Source organism: Kryptolebias marmoratus, linkage group LG14, assembly GCF_001649575.2.
Source record: "Kryptolebias marmoratus isolate JLee-2015 linkage group LG14, ASM164957v2, whole genome shotgun sequence".
Classification (NCBI taxonomy): Eukaryota; Metazoa; Chordata; class Actinopteri; order Cyprinodontiformes; family Rivulidae; genus Kryptolebias; species Kryptolebias marmoratus.
The window spans coordinates 8,623,163-8,644,629 of record NC_051443.1 but is presented as its reverse complement, the minus strand read 5'-3'; the positions used below and the strand labels follow the sequence as shown (position 1 = coordinate 8,644,629).

General features: G+C 38.4%; 2 protein-coding genes across 2 annotated transcripts in view; both read left to right on the top strand.

The window, feature by feature from the left end:
- The first annotated feature begins 6,961 nt into the window (after window positions 1–6,961).
- pdzph1 (PDZ and pleckstrin homology domains 1) lies at window positions 6,962–18,061 on the top strand. Its single transcript, XM_017434000.3, has 13 exons — window positions 6,962–7,072; window positions 7,731–7,817; window positions 8,909–11,092; window positions 11,189–11,350; window positions 11,893–12,054; window positions 12,224–12,325; window positions 13,492–13,602; window positions 14,160–14,338; window positions 14,443–14,600; window positions 14,810–14,852; window positions 15,017–15,203; window positions 15,496–15,631; window positions 17,129–18,061. Exons 2-13 carry the CDS (start codon window positions 7,757–7,759, stop codon window positions 17,226–17,228), a joined length of 3,585 nt encoding a protein of 1,194 aa, XP_017289489.1. The 5' UTR covers window positions 6,962–7,072; window positions 7,731–7,756; the 3' UTR covers window positions 17,229–18,061.
- A 486-nt stretch (window positions 18,062–18,547) lies between these two features.
- The window catches only part of LOC108246452 (thyrotropin receptor), a 36,508-nt gene continuing 33,588 nt past the window's right edge, over window positions 18,548–21,467 (top strand). The window contains exons 1-3 of the mRNA XM_017434004.1: window positions 18,548–18,711; window positions 18,793–18,864; window positions 21,161–21,235. Of these exons, the coding sequence (XP_017289493.1) occupies window positions 18,548–18,711; window positions 18,793–18,864; window positions 21,161–21,235 (311 nt within the window). The remainder of the gene's footprint in view (window positions 18,712–18,792; window positions 18,865–21,160; window positions 21,236–21,467) is intronic.

Here is a 21,467-nt window from a genome sequence, read left to right as displayed (position 1 = left end):
TAGGAGGCAGGAGGCATCCTGATCAGACCAGCTGAGGAGCAGAAACTCAGACATTACAGCGAAAAAAATCAGAGCTCCTAAATGTTGTTCAGCACAAAAACTGCAGTCACGATGAAGAGCTTTCTCGAAAATTTTCAGCTGCATCTTGTGGGTTTTTTCAGGGCAACTTGAAATTTGAGCTGGTCTTGTGACTAAACAAGTTGGCCTAAAGGTCTAGAAAAGAAAAGTTCAGGGGGGGGGGGTTGGTTTTCTCAAAAGTGTCACATGATTGGCTGATGCTAATTCAGTCCTCTCTCCAGATTCTCATGGCCAGCATTGCATGTGTTAAATATACGCCGAAACCAGATAAAAATACACTACTGATGCTCAAATAACTGCTTCGGTTGGTTGTGTTCAGCTATTATTAAACCTGTGAATGCAGCACAATAAGGAGTCACTAGATTTACTGCAAGCGGACAAAACCCAGATTCACTCTGGAGTCAACTCGAAACTCACATCTGATTTTTTTCCACTGCATTGTGCTGCTTTCTCTTCCCATTTGTCCTGCTGCCAAAAGTCAAAGGGCAATATTGTTTTGCCTATGACTGTGTGCATGTGTTTGTCTGCTGTGTTAGCAAAATATCTCATGAACCACTGAGCAGATTTTAATGAAACTCCCAGAAAGTAATCAACATATGCACATCTGCAACTGATTGATGTTTGGAGTCAGTCCAATTCAAGATGGCTGCCACAGATAATCAATCTTAGCCAACACAAAAACGATCATAACTCAGTCAAAATTTACAGATATTGAACTGAAATTTGGTGTGGTAGTAGCTGAAAGTCATTCCCAATGTATACTTTGAGAATGAACTGATCACCAATATCTTTGTTTAAAACCTTTCCATTAGCATAGTCAGCTATGTCAGTCTGTTAGCAGAATATCTCATGAACCACTGGGCAGATTTGAATGAAACTCTCAGAAAGTAATCACTGCATGTAGGTCTGCAACTGAATAAATTCTGCTGTTAACCCAAATTAAGATAGTCACTACAGCCAACTCATATTAGAAAACACAAAACTGGCTATAACTCGGTCAAATTTAGATAAAAAGCTAAAGTTTGACAGGAGAGTCTTCAACACACGCAAGATTGTGCATATCCTTTAAAAGGTTTTATCAAAATGGCTATAGTTTTGTTCCTTCTCATCACAGGGTAACTGTGTAATCAGGGTAATCTGGCATAAAAAGCGGCAGGCGTTATGCATTCCTTCAAGGACTGTTAGGCATTTACATTTTAGTCTGCTTCTGCTGTGTCATCGGGTAAATGTAACAGTCCATCCGACAAAAAACGTACACTGGGATCAAGTATTCTCTTTATAATTTACAGTTTTTACTGATATCACAAAAGGTGCTTTCCTGTCATAGGTGACATTTCCTAAAATCGAGTTCACAGGTTCTAAACTGTTTGCATGCTTCATTTAGCTAGCCCTCTCCAGTGTGTTACTGGGGTTTTACTTTGAAAAGCCCACTGGACGATGTGATTTACTGTGAAGCAGGATGGAAGTCCATGTGTCCAGAGCAACATTAACTGTGGTGAAGTTGATGGGAGCAGCGGCGGGAGTTTTCCCCAGGCTCCTTGTCTGACAGGCATTGCCTTCTTGGCGTGCACGCTGTCAGAACGTTTCACCTCACATCAGGGAGTGTGGCTGTTGAACATGAGTAAGAGGGCAAGTTAAAACATTACCTTTGCAGATTAAAAAAAAAGTCTCAGAGTACCTTAGAAAACGAGTGTTGCTCCTGAAAGGTCGGAGTCAGGGCAAACACAATGCAAGGCGTCTGCTGTGTTTACTGTAGCCACACCCTGCAGTTATTTGATGACTTTGCAAAATTAAACAAATTGCTTATAATTAAATTATTCCAGGCATCTCCTGGAGTGTGTCCAAAACTTCAGACGAATATGCTTCTCAGATATTTAAGAAAGAAATGTGATAAAAGAACAACCCCCGCCTTTATTTAGACGTTATACAAAGCTGTTGCAGTGAACAGGAAAGACTTCATGCACTCTTTATTACAGTGGACTTTAATTAGCTTCTGACTGAAAGCGGTCTGTTTGTCAGTTTGCAAATAAAAGTGGAAATTCAACAAAATAAGAGCTTTGACTGGGATGAAAAATGTAATTTTAAAAGAAATTCAAAGAAAAGCAAACACAGAAATGAGGTTTAAGAATATGAACTATTTTTAATGACTTCTAGGAAACAAAGTAGTTGGTCCAGCTCAGCCTCCTTCGCCTGACTCTGTCAGACCTGCCTTTGGATTTACAGCTTACAGATCCTCAGTGTTTTTGGGTTCTAAACAAATTAAGAACCCACCATGTTCTAATGCACAGCTCTGACGCTTTTCCTAGCTAATAGCTTTACCAATAAAATAGGCTGTCAGGCAGAAAGCTAAATAAAAAAGGGTGAAAATACAACAATATAAGAGAGATTTGTCTTAAATCATGCAATATGGCACAACATTAGACTGTAACATAGCTGTAATTTTATTTCTTCAATTAATTTTTAGTTGAAGCCAGCTATCCAGTTACCATAAAAAACAAAACCAAACTCTTAGGATGTGTTTGATGGTCACACATAATTTTTTATGTATCTACAGTGTTTTACGTAGGAGATATGACAAGATCAAAAGCCCCTTTACTCCCAGTTTTAAAGAGAAGATTCCAAGCTCAAATATAGTGGGAGTCAAGGGAAAACCATAAGCCCCACGGCCGTGAGAGACACACTGTGTGAAAGAAGACATAAATACCTACATTTTGTTGTCTAAACTAAAAGTAATGTAAAGTTTGGGAGAGCAAGACAACTTTTATTTGCTTCTCTAAACTGAGGGGGTTAATAAAAAAGGGAGATTTGTGCCTTCAGTCCAGCCACAGAGAGGGATTAAATAGTAACTTGTGACAGACATTTTTTCTTTTAATGTGTATGTGTATGCAAGTCATCGAAAACTTGATCAACTTTAGTCCATATTTATAAGTGTTTTTGTTATAATGCTAACAATTGTTGATCTGTAGTGACATTAAATAGCTCTATACCTGTCAGATCATAAGATTTGGGCACTTAAAAGCTTAATAGCAATACTGCAGTTTTATTTAACACTGTTTGCTTAGCAAGAGCCTCAGGATTTCTGTTTGCTGTCAATGTCAAAGTGGGGGGGGGGTTGTTTTCACTCCAAAAGGAGGCTGAGTACACAGAGTTTTTGCACCTCTTCATTGGAGTTCCTGGCTACACATAAACTCTCACTCACTCCCCCATGAGGCAGCTGAACCTGCATGTTGTTAAAGCTTAGGCCCAAATTGTTTGTTCAGCTCCTCTAAAAACCTTGTTTTCCTCTCCAGCCACTAACAAAACCATGCAACATTTTTTTTCTTTATGTGTTGAATTATGGTGATAATATTGACATACACGGCCCATGGTCTGTATTTAAAAGCTGTATTCTGCAGCATTACACTCTAAAACAAATACAGGTTCACATACTTACCATTATATCTCATGTGCATCCTTATCCTTTTTTAGACCAGGGGTTCTCAAAGTTGGAGTCATGAAACACAAAGTGGGGGTCTCGAAAAGATCTACATATATCATACTAAATTTAAAACTAATTGCTATTAGCATATTTAACTTTAATTCTTAAAAGAGATTCAAACTGTGATCGTAAATGGACAAAAAATAATAAATTGGTTAATGAGGCTCTTTGCTAAATGACTTTTTAGCAATGTTTGGATGTTTTACCTTGTGAGTCTCTATGTGACTTTTATTTTCAGATTCAGAAGACTTTATTCATCCCAAAGGGAAATGAGTTATGTCACAGCTGCTCGTGTTGGCAAAAAGACACAAAAAGCAGTAAACACAAAATAGTTGTGATTCTATTTGCCCATCACTTTGCTGCTGAAACACTGAAATTTCCCCACAAATAGAGGATTATTCTTTCCTAATCTTCTGATCTAGTTCAAATTTAGATATGCAGAATTAAACTGAAAAGGTAAAAAAATATAAAAAACAAACACTTAAATACAAACAAACATGAAAACCTAATAAAATAAGTTGTGTACAGGAGAGAGAAACTTAAATTATTACACAGTAGAGTGATTCCAGTGAGCAAGTGGCTCGCTGTCAGAGACATTGCACTAACTGTGAGGTTTTGAGTTTTGAGTTATTATTTTAGTTTGGTTTTTTCCTGGTTGTGTTGTTCTCAGTATTCACTCCTCCCCTGTCACTCTTCTGCCTTCCTTGCCACGCCCATCTCCACCTGCCTGCCATTATCCTCACTCACCTGTTTCCATTTACCTCGTCAACCCCAGTGTTCAAATACCTCTCACACCCTGTCGGATCATCGTTTGTCGTTGCTGATTCTATGTTTTGTTTCCTCATTGCCATGCCCTGCTTTGGATTTTTGTTTAGTTTAGTTTGCTGCCACGTCAGCAGTTTGTTTTTATTTATTTTCTTGATTCAATAAATTAGTTTTGTTTTTGGAAGAATGAGTCTGCACTCTGGGTTCACTTCCGTTGCCATCCAGCTTGACACTAACAGTTGTACAACGAGGCTTCAGACACTCCCATCTGCTCATCTGATCTACTTTTAAGACTCATACCAGAAAAAAACAACAGGTTTACTTTGTTCTTTCTGAGACTGAAATGCATTTAATTCAGCTGGTATGACTCTGTAACCTATCCTTCCCAGTCTTTTAAACGGTTCTCACTCACCTTGTAAAGGCAGAAAAACCGGTTCCTTTTGAGTCAACATTTTAAATTAATTTGGTTTTGTTTTCCTTTTTGTATTGATCTCTTTACTACTATCTCGCCTAGGACCCTTTGATGAAGGAATATTATATTTTAGTCTTCATTGTAACTAAAACATTCGTTCCCAAACTTTTCAGCCTCTGACCCACAAAATAACAGTGGCAGAAGCTTGTGACCCCAGCTATCTTTGGTCAAAGTTTGATTACAACTAAATAAAATACAAACATTTCATGTTGTACGTTTGAACTCATATATACATACAAATGTTTACTGAGTGTTTTAAACACTGACACAAAAATGATGGACAAATCATCTCTGTCTCACATTATATTTCTAAACATCCTGTTGATGTGGGCTGCCATATTGTATTCTTAGAACCAGGGTTTGCACACTAAGAATATGAAGCTAAAATCCCACCTGCATCTCCATACACAATCATGTTTTTTTAAGGCATAAATAACTAAAGGAATTAGAAAAACAAATATTTGAACATATATCCGCAATGGAAGACCTATGTGAATCATTTGAAGTCAACTCCTCAAATAAAGTTATTTGAGGTGTATTTTTTATTCAGGGAAATATCTCATTTGTTTACATCAACTTAAACTTATAGTGCAGCCAGCCTCCAGGAGGAGCTCATGTTGCCCCAGCTTCAACTTCCACGTTATGTACCTCTCTGTAGTTATTAACATGTGTCATTGGTTTTAAAGACATTATTCTATTTGAACCACTTCACTTCAAGCCCGGGTCCTCTACCAGAGGCCTGGGAGCTTGAGGGTTCTCTTCAGTATCTTAGCTGTTCCTAGGAGGTTCCTGTTCTGGACAGAGATCTCTGAGGTTGTTCCTGGGATCTGTTGGAGCCACTCTTCCAGTTTTGCTCTGATGACCACTGGTACCACTGAGGCCTTGACTTTCCACAACTTCTCTATTTCCTCTTTCAGCCCAGTATCTTAGCCCTGCCATTCTTCACCACCTTACGTGGAGTCTCCCACTTTGACTGTGGGACTTCCAGTCCATACTTAGTACAGATGTTCCTGTTCCACTTGGTTATGGTGTTCCATGTACGCTTTGTCTGCCTGCATTTTATATCCTGCTATTATGTGATGATGGACTGTCTCAGGGGCATCTTTACACTGCCTGCATCTTGAGTCCTGCCTGGTATGATAGACCCCAGTCTCTATTGCTCTCGTCCTGCCATGAGTAGTGCCTCTGCTGTCTTTCAGTCCAGCCCTTTCTAGCCACTGGTAGGACTTGTTGATATCAGCCATTTCCTCAATCTGCCGGTGGTACATGCTGTGCAGGGGCTTTTCTTTCCATAAGGGTTCCTCTTTCTCCTCTTCCACACTGGGTTTCTGCTGCCTGAGACATTCAAATAGCAGATCATCATTGGGGGCTTTCTTCCTGATGTAATCCCGGATCTGGGTTGTTTCATCCTGTATAGTGGCTCTGATGCTCACTAGTCCTCTTCCTCCCTCCTTTCTCTTAGTGTACAGTCTCAGGGTGTTGGAGTTAGGGTGAAACCCTTCATGTATTGTGAGGAACTTTCTCTACTTGACATCAGTGGCTTCTATCTCCTGCTTTGGCAAGGCTATTTTACCAGCGAGATATCTGATGACTGGCACTTTATATGCGTTGATGGCTTAAACTGTGGTTGCTTGGTATTGTTGCATAATTTTTGGAAGATCAGGGGTTCAAACCTTGGTTCTAACATCAAGTAACCTCTGTGGGTAATGGAGCGTGAGACATAGAGAAGCTGGTAAGATGTCTCAGACCTCGCCTGGATAAACAAGGTTCGTGTCAGGTGTTGGTGAACCAGGACATTCTGATGAGAAATGAGCTACTGAACAAGACATTCATGAATGAGGGCAGACAACTTAACCCTGGTGGAATGCTGCTATATGAGCAAGCCCAAGGAAAGAGTCTGCATTGGCAAGAAGCCTGAAGTTAAGTAAAAATGTTTGTGTGTGTGTATATATATATATGTATATATGCGTGTGTGTGTGTATGTTCACACATACTGTATATCCATATGTCCATGTGACTGTGTTGTCTGCATACATGTCCTAAATTTCTATTGGACAGTGGAAATCTATGCGTAAATTAAAAGGTTCATGCTAGCATCACTGCCGACTTATAAGATTAAAAGCAGTAAGCTGCTTTATGTTAAGAATAGTAACAATAAGTAGAGCAGTCTGAGACGTGCAGACAGTGTGAGGAGTGTGGAAAAGCAGCAGCTCGTGATAGACTGGCATTATCTGACACCTTTTGGTTGATAAAGACCCATCAGGAGTTGACATCTATATGTAAGTATTAAGCTTTTTTGACACCAAAAATGTGAGCAGGGATTTGTTAGCTTGTCAGTATGAACCTCTGAAATCTAGTTTTCAAAAGACATCCTGTCACAATACTCAGATTTGTACTCTCTGATAGCGTTTGACTGACTTTATTTACTTTGTTTTCATTGTAATCAGTCGTTTTTTCACTTTCAACTTTTTCATTTATTCTTATTTTTTGCTTCTAAATGTATACAATTTTAGTTGTGTTGTATGAATTTGATTTTTAAAATGGTTGTGATTTTTTGTGGTTTGTGGTTTTTTCATATTTTTTGCATATTTACATTCAGACAAAAAAAAGCAATTTTTCTAAGAAACAATTAAAAATGCACGTGTAACTTATTCAAATGCATGTGTAACTTAACTTAATCAGTTATAGAAATGTTTTACATAATTATTTTAAAAGTACAAGAATGTACTGATTTAAATGCTTTAATCAAATAAGTTTAATGTCAGGAGAACACAGAAAATAAAACAGACCCAAAATACATCCCAAACCATGTTGCAGTCAGAGGTCACACATTTATCTCTTCAATTTAGACAAAGGTGCTCATGTTTTCATTTCAGATATCAATTTGAAAGTAATAAAAATGCAAAACCTTTGAGTTGGCTGTTTTGCATCTTGCAGCAGACGTGAGTCTGGTGGGTCTCAGAATGAGCAAGAGGGGGAGGAGAAGAAACAGCAAGAGGAGGAAGAGCTCCAGCAGCAGCAAACGTGAGTGAAGGCTCTACGGGTACAGGCTGTGAGGTTAATCATGTGCTTAGCTTTGCTGCACATTTTGAATCAGCTTGCTGCCAGCCAGTGTTTGGACCTCAGCAAACCACTTAAGCACTGGAACTTCTTCTTTCCTGTAATAAAGTATTGCTCACACTGGCAAACAGTCTCATATTGACAGAGATATTTTTTTTCAGTGACTTCAATTCACAAGATAACTCAGCAGAGGTATGAATAAATTTTTATAAGTATATTTTTCTGACATTTAAACAGGGTTTAGACACCAATTTCAAGGGTTATGTCACCATGATGCCATCAGAGTCAAAACCAGCTGCTGCATTTTTAAATTTAGTTAGGGCAATATCCCATTTGTTTACATGAAGGGGGCTTAAAACTTGGACTCGGGCCAGCCTATGGGGACGCTGTTCCCCTTCCAGTTTCAACTTCTGGGACCCCGTATGGGGTGCAGTTTTATAAAATACACTGACTTCTCCAAATAATTAGTTTTTGGAGTCAGCCTGATTCAAAATGGTTGCCACAGTTAAGCTAAGTAAACACAGAAACAGTTATATAAAGTTTAATTTTACATCTAATGAGCCAAAATTTGGTAAGATAGTCATCCACAACACATACTCTGAGCACCAAAAGACTGCGCGCTTTCATTAATTCATTCATTTATTGTTCTGTTGTGGATTTTGACAATACTACAAACGTCTAGGAAATAAAAGCACTATGCCATACATTTATTGAGTGTTTATTTGTGGATATTCTGTTTAAGTAATTTACCCAATGAATAATTTATTATTTTATTTCTATGTTACAAACCAACATCTACAGTCAACCTGCCAAAAAGGTCACCCCATGTAAAATGATCTAAATCTGCCCCTGCACCCAGTGAGAAATTATGTTTAGATATGGATGTATAGAAAGTAATGAACAATTAAAATTTGACACCTGTTTATGCCAATGTTATCATTTATTTCAGTATCTTAACCTCAGTTCCAAATCAGCATTACAGCCAATGTTTGGCTAATTATATTTCAATTGCATAAAGTAACATAAAATGAACATTAAGGTTCCTTTTTTTGCAGAAAGTCCCTCACCTTTCACGATTCCAAAGCAGAACACAAGTGATAGTGCCTGCTACAAAGACGACACAGTTGAAAAGGGTGAAACCGACTCTCTTCGGAAGGAAACTGTTCTGTCAAAATCTGAAGACAAAGAGCACCCATGCAGGAGTGAAAACAAATATAAACAGGAGTATAACGTTGATTCATCTCCAGGACACCGGAGTGTTTATACCAAAACTACAGTGGTTGGAGAGAAAGCAGTGAAAATAGTAACGTCAGTGTCTGTTCATGACATGGAAAATTCCTCTCCAAAGGTCGTTTTCCAACACTCGTGTGAACCGTCATCTGAAAATCCGAGCAACTCATCAACACCTGTAACAAACATCTTTAACATTAACTGCAATGAGCTGCAAATGAAGCTTGAAATTCAACAAACTCTACAAGTCAATCCATTTGGCATCGAGAGAACATGCGTTTTCAAGAATGAAAACAGGGACAGTGCTGAAATGATTAGTAAGCGTAAATGTGATGGAACATGGATCCCTGACCATGAGTCATTGGAGCAGCCGTCACGAACTGGGACCGGCCACAACGAAAATCAAACCATCACTTCCAGCTTCACATACGGCAGTATGAGCAAACAAACAGAGGATCGTATTGACTCTGAATCTGTCTGCTCAACAAACATATGGGGCAAATTAAATTACTGTCACTGTTGCAGTAATTATACTCAACAAAAGGCAGTAGACCTAAATCATTCCTCGTGCTCAGCATTCCTGTTAAAAAGGAAACCTGAAGGGGAGAGGAAATACAGCGGGGATCAGTTTGGTCATGTTCCACCACCTCAACAGTTTGCAGACAGGAAATACTACACTTTGGAAGACCTGACACAAGACCTGGCTTCCTTTAGGATTGCTGCTTGTAGTCCTGCTGATAAACACCAAAGGACATTTCATCAAACCTTCTCCACAGAGTCCAGATCCCTGTTTTCTGGTCAAGCAGAGGAAAGAGAAGCTGTGACACCCTTTGATCTGTTATCAGAACCTGACAACTATGAGCCCATGTTTATGAGACCCTCCACATCTACCAACAGGTCCAGCTTCACTAACGATTTTATCTACTGCCAGAGGAAAAAATCCTGGGTTAGGAAGAACAGCATTGCCACAGTTGAGAGCAGGATATGCTCGTTGCTAAGGAAACGACGACAGACCTTTCCTGGGATGTCAGTGGGTCCAGGATCGATTGAAGAGGACCTTCTGCTGCCGTGCAACAAATCTTTTTCCTCTTTCATCATGTGCTCTCTTCCTTTCCAAACTGAAAAACCCGTAAAGAGGAAACTGTTTGATGAGAGGTTTTCTACATTTGAAAGAAGAAGACAGAGTTTTGGGTCTATCTTAGAGGACCCAAAAACCCACAAAGGAGAACAACCATTTTCGAAGTCTTTCTGTATTACAAGTTCAAACAAGAAACGTGATATGTGTCCTACTCATGAACAAGACCAAAGTAAAAACAGCAAGAAGAAACAGGATATTGATCTAAAACACAGCACTGAAAATCTGCACAGTATTGATTGTGAACATAAAGATGATCAAAGAGAACTTGTGGACTTGGGACTTGACACGAGGAAGGTTTACAACCCAGAACCATTCGGAGAGGAAGTACACCAAAGAAGCTTTGCTATCCAGGTCATTCCTCCTCCCTGCAGTGGCTCAGGGAAACTAATGGCACAGACTGATCCTTGCATATTGTTTGAGGATGGAGAGGCCAAAAGTTTGAGAACAAATGATTCAGTTTTAGTTTCACCAGAAGACAGTAAGTCCTCTGTTATGACCGCATCTGGTGATCCACTCGGGCAAAACGTCCTGCAGAAGGATTTAAAACTATCACTGAGTATAGAAAATTGTGCAGAGAAATCTCTTCAAAGAGTTTTGGAAGATGTCTGCATGTCCACTTCACAGGACATAGAAGTGAATTTGTTACAGAAAAATAAGGTTGCGGAGAAGGCTGAGCCCAAAACAGTCAGCAGTCCCACTCTACAGCTGACCAGTGATGAGACGAATAATATGAAGGTTGTAGAGGAAGAAATTGCAACAGAAGAGTCAAACAAACCAGCAGACAGTTCATTATATCACACGGACAAAGCTGTCAACACAAAAGAGCTGCTCATTAGGACTACCAAGACAGACAAACAACACGTGTACAGATGTAAGTCAATGTCTCTTCAAATTCAGTCAAATAAATACAATGAATCTGTATTTACTTGGTTGTAAAACTCTTCCTGTGATGTTGTTTTTACGACAGCTTCCTCAGAGACAAAGGATCATCTAAAGCCTTTGCTTCATAAAGACAGAGACAGCGGCGTCACTGACCACTGGGCCAAAAGACGAAAACTCTTCAAGGAGAGCAGGGAATGGAGCTCTGCAGGTGGAAACTCAGTAACCAGTGATCTCACAGAGGAATCAGGTAACTTTGAGGTTGACTGTCTGCACTTAACCATTTTTATATTCAAAGCAAAAAAAGTTATTTAAAAGTGTATTAGTTTAAAATTGCTTCAGATTTCTAATCGTTTAGAGTCAGACCTACAAGCTTAAATAAACTCCTGGTTAAACTTCTTCCTGTTTGCCTCTTCAGATTGATCAGGTTTTAAAATTTTATACAATTATTTTTAACTTTAAAGTTATAATCATGACACAGATGCTTAAATTTTGCAAGACTTTTGGGGATGGCCATGATGAAATAATACAACAGCCATAATTCAAAATACTATTTTATAAGACTGTCTTCTTCCATTTGTGTGTCCTGCTCATTACCAGTTTCTTTGTCTATTTTAGTTTATTCTATGAAAAAATCTTGTCAAGGTTCTGAAACTGCCTCCTTCTTGTCTGCATTTGGGTCCTTCCGACATACAAAATCACCATCCATGTTGCGATGCCCATCATTCAATTTTATGGGCCGTAAGTGGACTGTGCTCTTCCTTGCATTGATATGTGTTGTGTTTTTTCAAGTATCAGAAGATACACATTCCACAGACATGGCAGTTCAAGACAATGAAGACATGGGCTTTTATACGGAGACGTTCCACTCTTCAGCCTGGATTTACCAAGGGGATGATGTATGCTCAGGGGACATTCGGCACAGTCTCATAACCAGAACTCGGCCTGAGTCAAGTAAGCTAGAGGTTTGGTAATTATGTAAGAAAATTAGCTTTAGTTGTTTTAGCTTATTTTGATTCTGAAGTCTGTTGAGCTTTTTGGGAAAATGGTTCAGGTTTTATGCATTTTGTACCCAGAACTATGCAAGTGATTGCATATCTTAGTACTTCTTCTTCTCTTTCAGTTCGAGAGCGGACTGTCAAGATCAACAAAGGGATGGGAGAATATCCTTGGGGTTTTCGAATCCAATTTTCTAAACCTATTGTTGTAACCGAGGTCGACACAAGTAAGTGAAACCATGATTTAAAGAGCTTACTTTATTGTCACTCATCATAAAAGTTTAGTGGAAAAGTAAAAGTAAGTAAACAGTAAAAGGGAACTTTGTTTATTGAAGTTTTCCTAAAGCTACTAAACTTAGTAGTGATAAAGACCTTTGGGTGGTAAAGAACTGTTAACTGATACTTTATATTTGCTTAAACCAGTGTTTATAATCATATTACACATTTTTATCTCCAACTATTTTAATATTGGGGATTGACGAGTGATGCCTACGTGCTGTATCACTATTTCAGACTTGTCTTGCTGTTCTGCAACACAAACAGATGAGCAAGTGAATGCTAGAGGTTTCGTTTACAAAAAGACCATTTTAAAAACTAATAGAAGTGAAGATGAAGAGCAGAAGAGAAGCGAACACATGTGAAGAGTTGGCATGAGCAGAGCACAAATAAAATCCAGTGTCAGAAATTAGCACACAGCGCTGTCTGGGGACTATAAAAAACAAACCTGAACAGGATAAAGGAGGGTTGCTTGTAGCTGATTCAAAAGTCCATTGCAAGGCAGAGCCAAAGTCATATTTTTAAAATCATAAACAATAGACTTGACTTGGTAATTTATCTATGCCCCTACATTTGAATATTGGAGACACAATTTTGGATAGCAAGTGAAAAAAATATTAAATCACAAATAAATTAACAAATTATATAAATGCCTTTTGATAAATAGTTTTCATTATCATTCAAGCTTCCTCTGATATTCTTCGAACTTTAAATTCTTGCTAAGTATTCTATAGAAACAAGACGTTTCCTTAAACCTCTTGCCAGGGTCTTGAAAATAAAAAGTTGTTTGAAGAAGTTGTGTTTTCTTAAAGTATTGCTGTTTCCTTTCTGAAATGTTAGTTTTGCACTTTAGTGCCGTCCTATTAAACCACAGGGGCAGACTGTACACTTGTTAGTAAATGAAAATATTAATATCAGTAAATTTAGAGCTTTCACTTCATCTTTACCAAAATATGAGGTGGAACAAATCCAGTCAGTATATTTTTAAAACTAGACAGAGGCCAAGTTGTAACCATTTGTTCAGAAAAGATTAAGGCTGCAATGTTTTTATCTAGAAAAATGTTGGTCTTTATTGTTTCTCTTTACAAGATAAGGCATGTCATTCCTTTGGTTTCAGATGGAGCTGCTGAGGAAGCGGGGTTGATGGTCGGAGACTACGTCCTCGCTGTTAATGGGACTGATGTCACCAGCATTCCTCATTCTGAAGCTGCTAAGTTAGCGAGACAAGGTATGATCGACTGCTAGTTTGTTAAGCAGTAACCAGACGGAGCACTGGTGGCTTTTCCCCAGAAATACAGTGGGTTGGGAAAATATTCACCCAGATTTTGTAACATTTCTATTTTGTTGCTTCACAAACTGGAATTTAATTGGGTTTTAAATTTGATTAAAAGTAACAATTCTACAAAAATGCTTCAGATTACATAGGGTAAATGAAATGATGAAGATGATTTAAAGACTGCTGTACCCAAGCAACGCCCTTTTAACTTGAAGGCGCTAGAGCAGTTTGTTCATGAAGAATGGGCAGAAATTCCAGTGGATAGATGCACCAAGCTCACGGAGACATAGCAGAGGAGACTTAGTGCTGGAACTGCTGCAAAAGGTGGCTTTACGAAGTATTGAGTATGAAAGCATGAATACATATACGAGCACCACTTTTCAGTTTTATACTTTTTAGTTGTAGATCAAAAGGTAACCAATGATGGATACGTGAATACGTTTGCAACTCAAAGTAACCAGAATTAAAGCTTAACAAATAAGTAAACTGGAATGTTGGTAATATTGCAGGTCCAGATGTCCTTATATTGACCATTGGATCAGACATTGGTCGAGGTCCTAACACACCTAGACCGCCATGTCGTGGTTACCTCCATAAGCGTACCCAGTCTGGTCTGATCAAAGGCTGGAGGAAGAGGTGGTTCGTTCTTACACACGACTGCTGCCTTTACTACTACAAACACAAACGGGTATGTAGGTGAATTCATGGACTCCAAAAATAATAGTCGACACAGATATTAAAGAAATCACCGTTTGACATTAAAACTGGACTATATCGAAATGGTTGTTACAGGATGAGGGCAAGAGGCAGCCTTTAGCATCAGTACAGCTGGAAGGGGCTGTGGTGGGTCCAGATAAATCCCTGGGGAAGCCATTTGTGTTTAAGTGCCACCCTCAGTCTGGAAACCGAGTCTACGTCCTCTGTGCCACTTCCAATCAAGAAATGAAAAGGTAACTTACAACCATTCTGAGCTAAAATTAAATGTGCTTGTTTTCTATTTGTAATTCAAATTGACACAAAAACCTTTAAAGCTCAAATGGCTAATTCACTGTTAGAAATGAACTCATGCGAAAGCCATGGGCACTCTTTTACAATAGCTTTTTAAAATCTAAAATGTTTAGGATTCATGGTTTTCTTGTTAATGTCTTTATGACTCCAGGTGGTTGGAAGCTATGGAAAGAGCTATTCATCCTATCACACAGGTACATCAATATCTGCCAGAAATAGTAGGGACTTTGGAACAGCAGCTTTTTAAATTGCATTTAATTTGGACAGTGACTTTTATCACAATATGAATTAAAATGACAATTTGGGATATATGCTTCTTAGGGTACTATTAAAATATTAATAAACCCTCATATTTCAGAACCACGTGTGGATTGATGTAACGAGACACAACTCTAATCTGCCCCCGCTGGCTCTGAAGAACCCTGACTGTCTTGGATTACTTCACAAAATGGACAAAAGCAAGGACACATCAGTGCAGTACTACTGCATTCTGAAGGATGGTTGTCTGTACTTGTACAGCGGTATCCGGGCAACTCATGCACATGGTATGAACCTGGCAGGTTTCAAGGTTTCGGGCTCTTTTACTGCCTTTCTAACTGTCTGTCACCAGCAGTGTGTGCTGTCTGTGTTAAGTGTTTTCATTCTGCTTTATGTTTACGTAACGCTGATTTATTTTGAGTTTCTAAAACATGTGGAATATGGCTGCAATATAGTATAATAGGATCCAGAGAATCTTTAGTTCTGAATAAATAGCTGAGCTTTTATGTTTCATAACATGACAATAGATAAATAAATTAGTTATATAAAAAAGGGACACATCATTGTCTCTGTCTTCAGGTGGAATCTACCTTCAGGGTTACATGGTGCGAGAGCAGCCTCACGGATCCAAAAAGTCCATCATTGAGCTGAAACCGCCATTGGATGAGTTTAAGACTTTCTACTTCTGTGCTGAAAATTTTGCTGAAAACAAACGGTAAAGGACCCAGTTCTTCAACTTTCTTGACACACAAAAGTTGTTTCATCAATCTGTTAGTACAGCAGCATTGGCCATTTTTCACATTACACTCAATTCAGTTTATTTATACAGCACCAGACTGAACTCATGTTGTGGCACTATACCAAAAAACAAACAAAGCAACAACAAAAAACAAACCCATTCCATATCAAACTGCATGCAGTACATTACAGTCTAAATCAGACAATTATGATAGAATACAATCAGATGTATTAAATTATAAAACACCAATTGGTAAAAAGTTGTCAAAGAAAGCCAGCAGATTGCATCAATTTAAAAGGGATAGTTTGGTCAATGTTGAAGTGATGTTCTGTTAAACAGTTATCAGTAGTTAGAACCTTATCAGCCGTGATGTCAGATATAAACCTATGAGTATGAAAAAAAGGCAGAAATCTTCATCCGGGCTAGGCTAATAGCTAGCCTAACGAAAGTTTTTTATATCATTTTTGAGTCTTATAAAACAGCTCTTACTCAAAATTGACAGTGTTAAAGAACTCTATTTAGCATGAAGATGCACCCCTTTTTCATGACCTCTGACCTAGTGTCATCTTTCATCAACTGTTCTCTGAAAAGTTCATTCTGATCTGAGTCAACCTTGATTGTTTTGGACACGTGTATACACTTGTGGTCATCTAATCAGTTTTTCACAAAATGTTAACATACATGCTCGTGTTGCGCGTCGTCTGACTCCTGCTGCATCAGCTGCCTCTTCGCCGACCCTGTGCAAGCATTAAGACTCCTTAGGTGATCTTGGACAGACTGCTGACCTCTGACCCTCAATTGGCTCTGAACCAAATCCTGCCTTCTTGTCATGGTTCTGTTGAGGCCTGAGCAGCCTCCAGGTTCTTCAAAGACCAAGTGACAACTGGCTCTGCACAGCTTCTGATCCGGTGATTTTGGTGATTACTTGTTGCTGTGTTTTATCTTGATAAATCCTTATTTATCTTGATAATCCTTAAGTACTTACTTAATAGTCATTCAGCAGCCTCAGCACACATACATTCACTCAATAACACGACTGAGAAAACTGGGACAAACTGTACGAACAGTGTCATGCAAAAGTTTTGAGGTTTATAATTAGCTAATGTTGCGTTCTTTCACAACTGTATGTTGTTTTTTAATAATGAGCTGTTTATTAAGCCTGAAAAACAATATAAAACAGGGCTGTGTTTGGCTAGCCGTTAACCTAACCTAGCCAGGGTGAAGACTTCTGCCATTTTCCTCATACTCCATGACTAATATCACAGCTGATAAATTTCTATTGATAACTATTTGACAGAACACCTCTTCAAAAATGACCAGACTTTCCATTAAAAAAAAAACCACAAGGTTGATAAATGATTTAAAAAGGTGCTCTCAGAATCCCTGGATTGGGATGTTGTATAACATTAGGAAAGCATCGACTGAAGACATTAACCCATGGATTTATGCTGATGTTTCTGATACTCTGTACAGATGGATTTCAGCTATCAAAGCTTCAATAAAGAAGTGGCTGCCTTTGCACCAGGTCCTTCAGGAATGTATGAATCAACCACCTGAAGAGACCAGAATGTAAAACTCGGGACACAGCGGCAGTCTGACTCACACTACAAGCTCCCTGTTTTCAAGATGGCTCCCACACCTTCTCCGATGCTGCCACTTTGAAAACAAAGTTGTTTACAACCTTTCAGTTTTGCTGCAGCGCTTCGTGTTCCTTTCCTTTCAGGGTTGTAATTTTCAATTTAAGTTCTTGTCTTTAAATATTTTGTTAAAGTATTTCTCAATTTCATCAATGGTTTTTAAAAAAGTTTGCTTACTTTTGAGGTTCCTCCCAACCACATTATGGAATTAAAGTCTATTTCATGGGAGTAAGTGGGATTTAATGCATATTTAGACAGGAGGACACTGATCTTTGAAACAATGTCTACAAATAAAGATGGTATACACAAACATGAATTTAATATTTATTATTTGACAACAAGCACTTTTTTACACACATAAAATTGATGGAATCTATTATGTGTTTTTGTGCACTTGACATAAGTTTTGAATAATGTTGGAACCTGGTAAAGACCAGATAATATTTATTGTCCTGATATTTAGAGGATGATGGACTTTCTTTTTCCTCTGACTACATCTTACTGCTCAGATGCTGATGGAAACTGTTTATATCTGTTTCTGTCAACCTTCCTAAACCTTGTAACTAATCCTTTATAAATTTTTTCTAAAGTAAATACTGATTTAAAGCAATCTGGCTCTCTAACTGGGTAAACAAACAAAATTAACCACTGGTGAAGCGTTGAACTGTTAAACACCACCGACTTGTGATCTAAACTGTTTTTTTTTTGGGTTTTTTTACATTTCTTGTGTTTGTAAAAGGTTGTACAAGAATATGGATTTAGTAAAATATTTTTTACACACTTGTCTGCCTCCTGCTTTTTGTGTTTGTTAGATCTGTCTCTGAACTAACACATGACAGGAAGTAAAAAAAAATCATTTTTTACATGAATAACATAAAAAAAGATGTATATACAGCAAAAGCACAATACTGTAATACTGTATTTTAGACACATATGTGTGTTTTTGATTTGTTTTCAGTGTCAATCTGAGTGCAAATTCCTTTGCCAAAGTTCTTGGCTGAAATGGCCGATTTAAAAAAAAAAGTGTTTTGAAATATTTAACACTGATAGAAATGATACTTGAGACATTTATTTGTTGTGAAATGTTTCATTCAGCTTCACTTTATAGATGCTTTTCTAAAAGTCCTACCTCTACATTTTATTTTGAAGGTTCTGACTCAAACTACGTATTTAGCCTGATCTTGTAGGCCGCCCAGCTGCTTTCTGAACTTCATTTATTGTGCAGACTCTGCCTGATAGAACCGCACGGATTACAATGAAGCCTAATGTGAAACCCCTTTCTGTTATTTCCATGATTGGTGGACTTACTCTGTCTTTGGAGAACTGTCCACCTCGTTGTAAGTGCGACTGGGACATGAACAGTGTTTCATGTATTGGAGTGGAGGAGATGCCTTTTTTCCATTCTTCCACACAAGAGGTGTAAGTAACAGCATTTTATGGCACAAAGTGTAATCAGTAAAAGTGGTGTCAGGACTGAAAAATGTTGCATTTGTGTTTCAGGTGGCTTGTGAGGACAAACATTTCTTCTATTCCACAAAATGCATTTGCCAATTTGCTCAACATTTCTCACATGTAAGACTCTTTTCTCTCTCTTTTTCCTCATGTTAACCATTTTCCTTCAAGTAGACAATTCACAGGATGTCAATTATGAAGATAAATAAAAAAATAGAAAAAAACTAGACATGTAACACTTATGGTATTTAAGGGGTGAGTTTTGAGGAGTGTCTTAAGAGTCCAATGATGTCTTATTGCGCAGCTCAGAGAGAGTTTCAGAGGGTGGGGGCTGTCCCACTGATGGCTCTGTCCACAAAGCTACAGAGGTTGATACAAGGGACAGAAAGTAGACCCGTGGCTGAAGATTGGAGTTTCTGAGACTGTGTGCATGGGTGGAGGAGATCTGATCTGACTGAGGGGCCAATGCATTGAGGGATTTGTCCCAGAATGACACCCAGGTTGTGGACATCTTGACATGGTGAGGTGGGGCAGCCATCAATGACTAAGACTTTAATTTTATAGAGTAAGGCCTTGGCGGACACAAACAGGAGTTCTGTTTTGTCACCATTGAGTAAGTTTAATGACATCCAAGTCATTGGCTCATTTATACATCTTGGTGGTTTTAATGTAGCCTTAGTGACTATAGCAGGTGGTATTTTTCTCAGAGTATTTTGTCAAAGACTGAGATCTATTGTTCTTTTGTAGTTGGTTGCAGTGTTATCACAGCTGTAGCTGCAACATAAGTGTTTGATGGCAGAAATACAATGCATTGATTAGACTGTTGTGTTCGTGTTGTTGATGGTTGTTAAAAGATGTCTCACCTCCTGACTGCCACTCTTGCAATAGGTTGACTTACTAGAACCTCTATAATTCCTTCAAAAATCTACAGCTAGTAACTGATAATGACAACGTGAAATTGAACTTTATATAATTTAATACATTTCTAAAAAAAAACCCCAAAACTCTGAAATATCACACTTGCACACGTATTCACTTCTGACATCTGAGTTTAAGCATCTTTGACAGAAATTGCAGCCTCATGTCTTTTTTGGATTTGATGCAACAAACTTCACACATCTGGACTGGAGGGATACTGGCAGGTATGATGCAGGTGGAGAGAGGCAATGAAACAATGGCCACAACCTACAACAAAGTTTTTCAAGCACACTAAAATAGGCTGTGACTTTCTAAAACTGGTCACACGAAGTGCGGCTGCACTGCTCGTTGTTTGCTTGGTACCAGTAAGAATCCAGTGAGACTGTAACTGAACATCTGCCTGTTTTTTGCACTTTTGAATGAACAACTAGTCTCCAACAGTGTTAACCCAGTGAGATACTGGCTTAAGCCACATCTGCGTTGCCTTTGCTGTGAGCTTTGGGATCATTGTCATATTGGAAGGTGAACCTTTGGTCCAGTCTGAGGTCCTGAGCTCTGTGGAACAGATTTTGATTGAGGATATTTCTGTTCTGTGCTTTATTTAGCTTTCCCACAACCCTGACAAGTTTGCCAGACCCTGCTGCTAAAAACACCCCATAGCATGATGCTGCCACCACCATGAATTTGCTGCTGGGTCAGTACTTGGAATAGTAGAGGCTGATTTTCTCCAGACATCATGTTTGGAATTTAGGTCAAATAGTCTTGGTTTTATCAGACCCTTCATCCCTCAGTTGCTCAGTGTGGCTGGAAATCTGACTCCAACAATCAGCCCATTAAGCCTAAAAAACAGCAGGAGCATGAGTAAAACCAAAGAGCATGACCAGACACTCATCGTGACCCAAAGATGTGTTGAAGGCCATCTTTTGCCTTCTTCCTTAATGAGCACAAGATAGTATGCATGGTGAAGGTCTAGTTTGGAGAAGATGGTCAAGCTTTGAAGAGATTCAAAAGAGGATTCAGTGAGCTTAAAGGATCTTTGTTACGGATGGTATTATTATTCAGACCCTTGTAGTCATTATACATATAGAGAAGTTTATCTTTAAAAAGAGGAAACTGATGCCCAAAGGAGAGGGAGATAGTCTGGTTATAACCACAGCCACTAATTCACCAACATCTTTCTGCTTGGGAAGACTTTCAGGCTGAGACAGGTTGTTACTTTCAGCTGGAAGCAGAGGAGCTCTGACCAATGGACAACCTTGAGCTGTTTCCATTAACTCACTTGATATTTTCAAATTTGAGCGGTTGGTACCACACTAACTCAAAACACCCCTTTGGTGTGATAATATGAAAGTTGTATAATACAGTGTAATACCAAATCTGGTCATATAAGTATTTTGTTTCTTCCAGAAATTCAATATGTGCCCAATTACTACAAATTCTCCAAAATGCAGTAAGTTTAAAAGAAACTGTTGTGTTTGTTTTGTTGGATGTTTTTCAGATACATTGCTGATGATGACACTTTGAAATCTCTTGAGAAGCATTCGTTTCACAACCTGTCCACTGTCACACACATGTATGTAACTTGTGGAGCTGGGGACAGCTCTGTTTGTTCTTTTGTGCTGTTTTAATCTGCAAAACAAACATACAAAAACATTCCAGTTACTATACAGGTGCTGGTCATAAAATTAGAATATCATGAAAAAGTAGATTGATTTCAGTAATTCCATTTAAAAAGTGAAACTTGTATATTATATTCATACATTACATACAAACTCATATATTTCAAATGTTTATTTCGTTTAATT

What these genes read in the sequence shown, in the direction of transcription:
- pdzph1 (XM_017434000.3), top strand. Translation starts at nt 7,757, where the DNA reads ATGAGCAAGAGGGGGAGGAGAAGAAACAGCAAGAGGAGGAAGAGCTCC. An exon ending in CAAACAACACGTGTACAGAT is followed by an intron (nt 11,093 to 11,188) that starts GTAAGTCAATGT and finishes TTTTTACGACAG; the next exon opens with CTTCCTCAGAGACAAAGGAT. An exon ending in CTATTCATCCTATCACACAG is followed by an intron (nt 14,853 to 15,016) that starts GTACATCAATAT and finishes CTCATATTTCAG; the next exon opens with AACCACGTGTGGATTGATGT.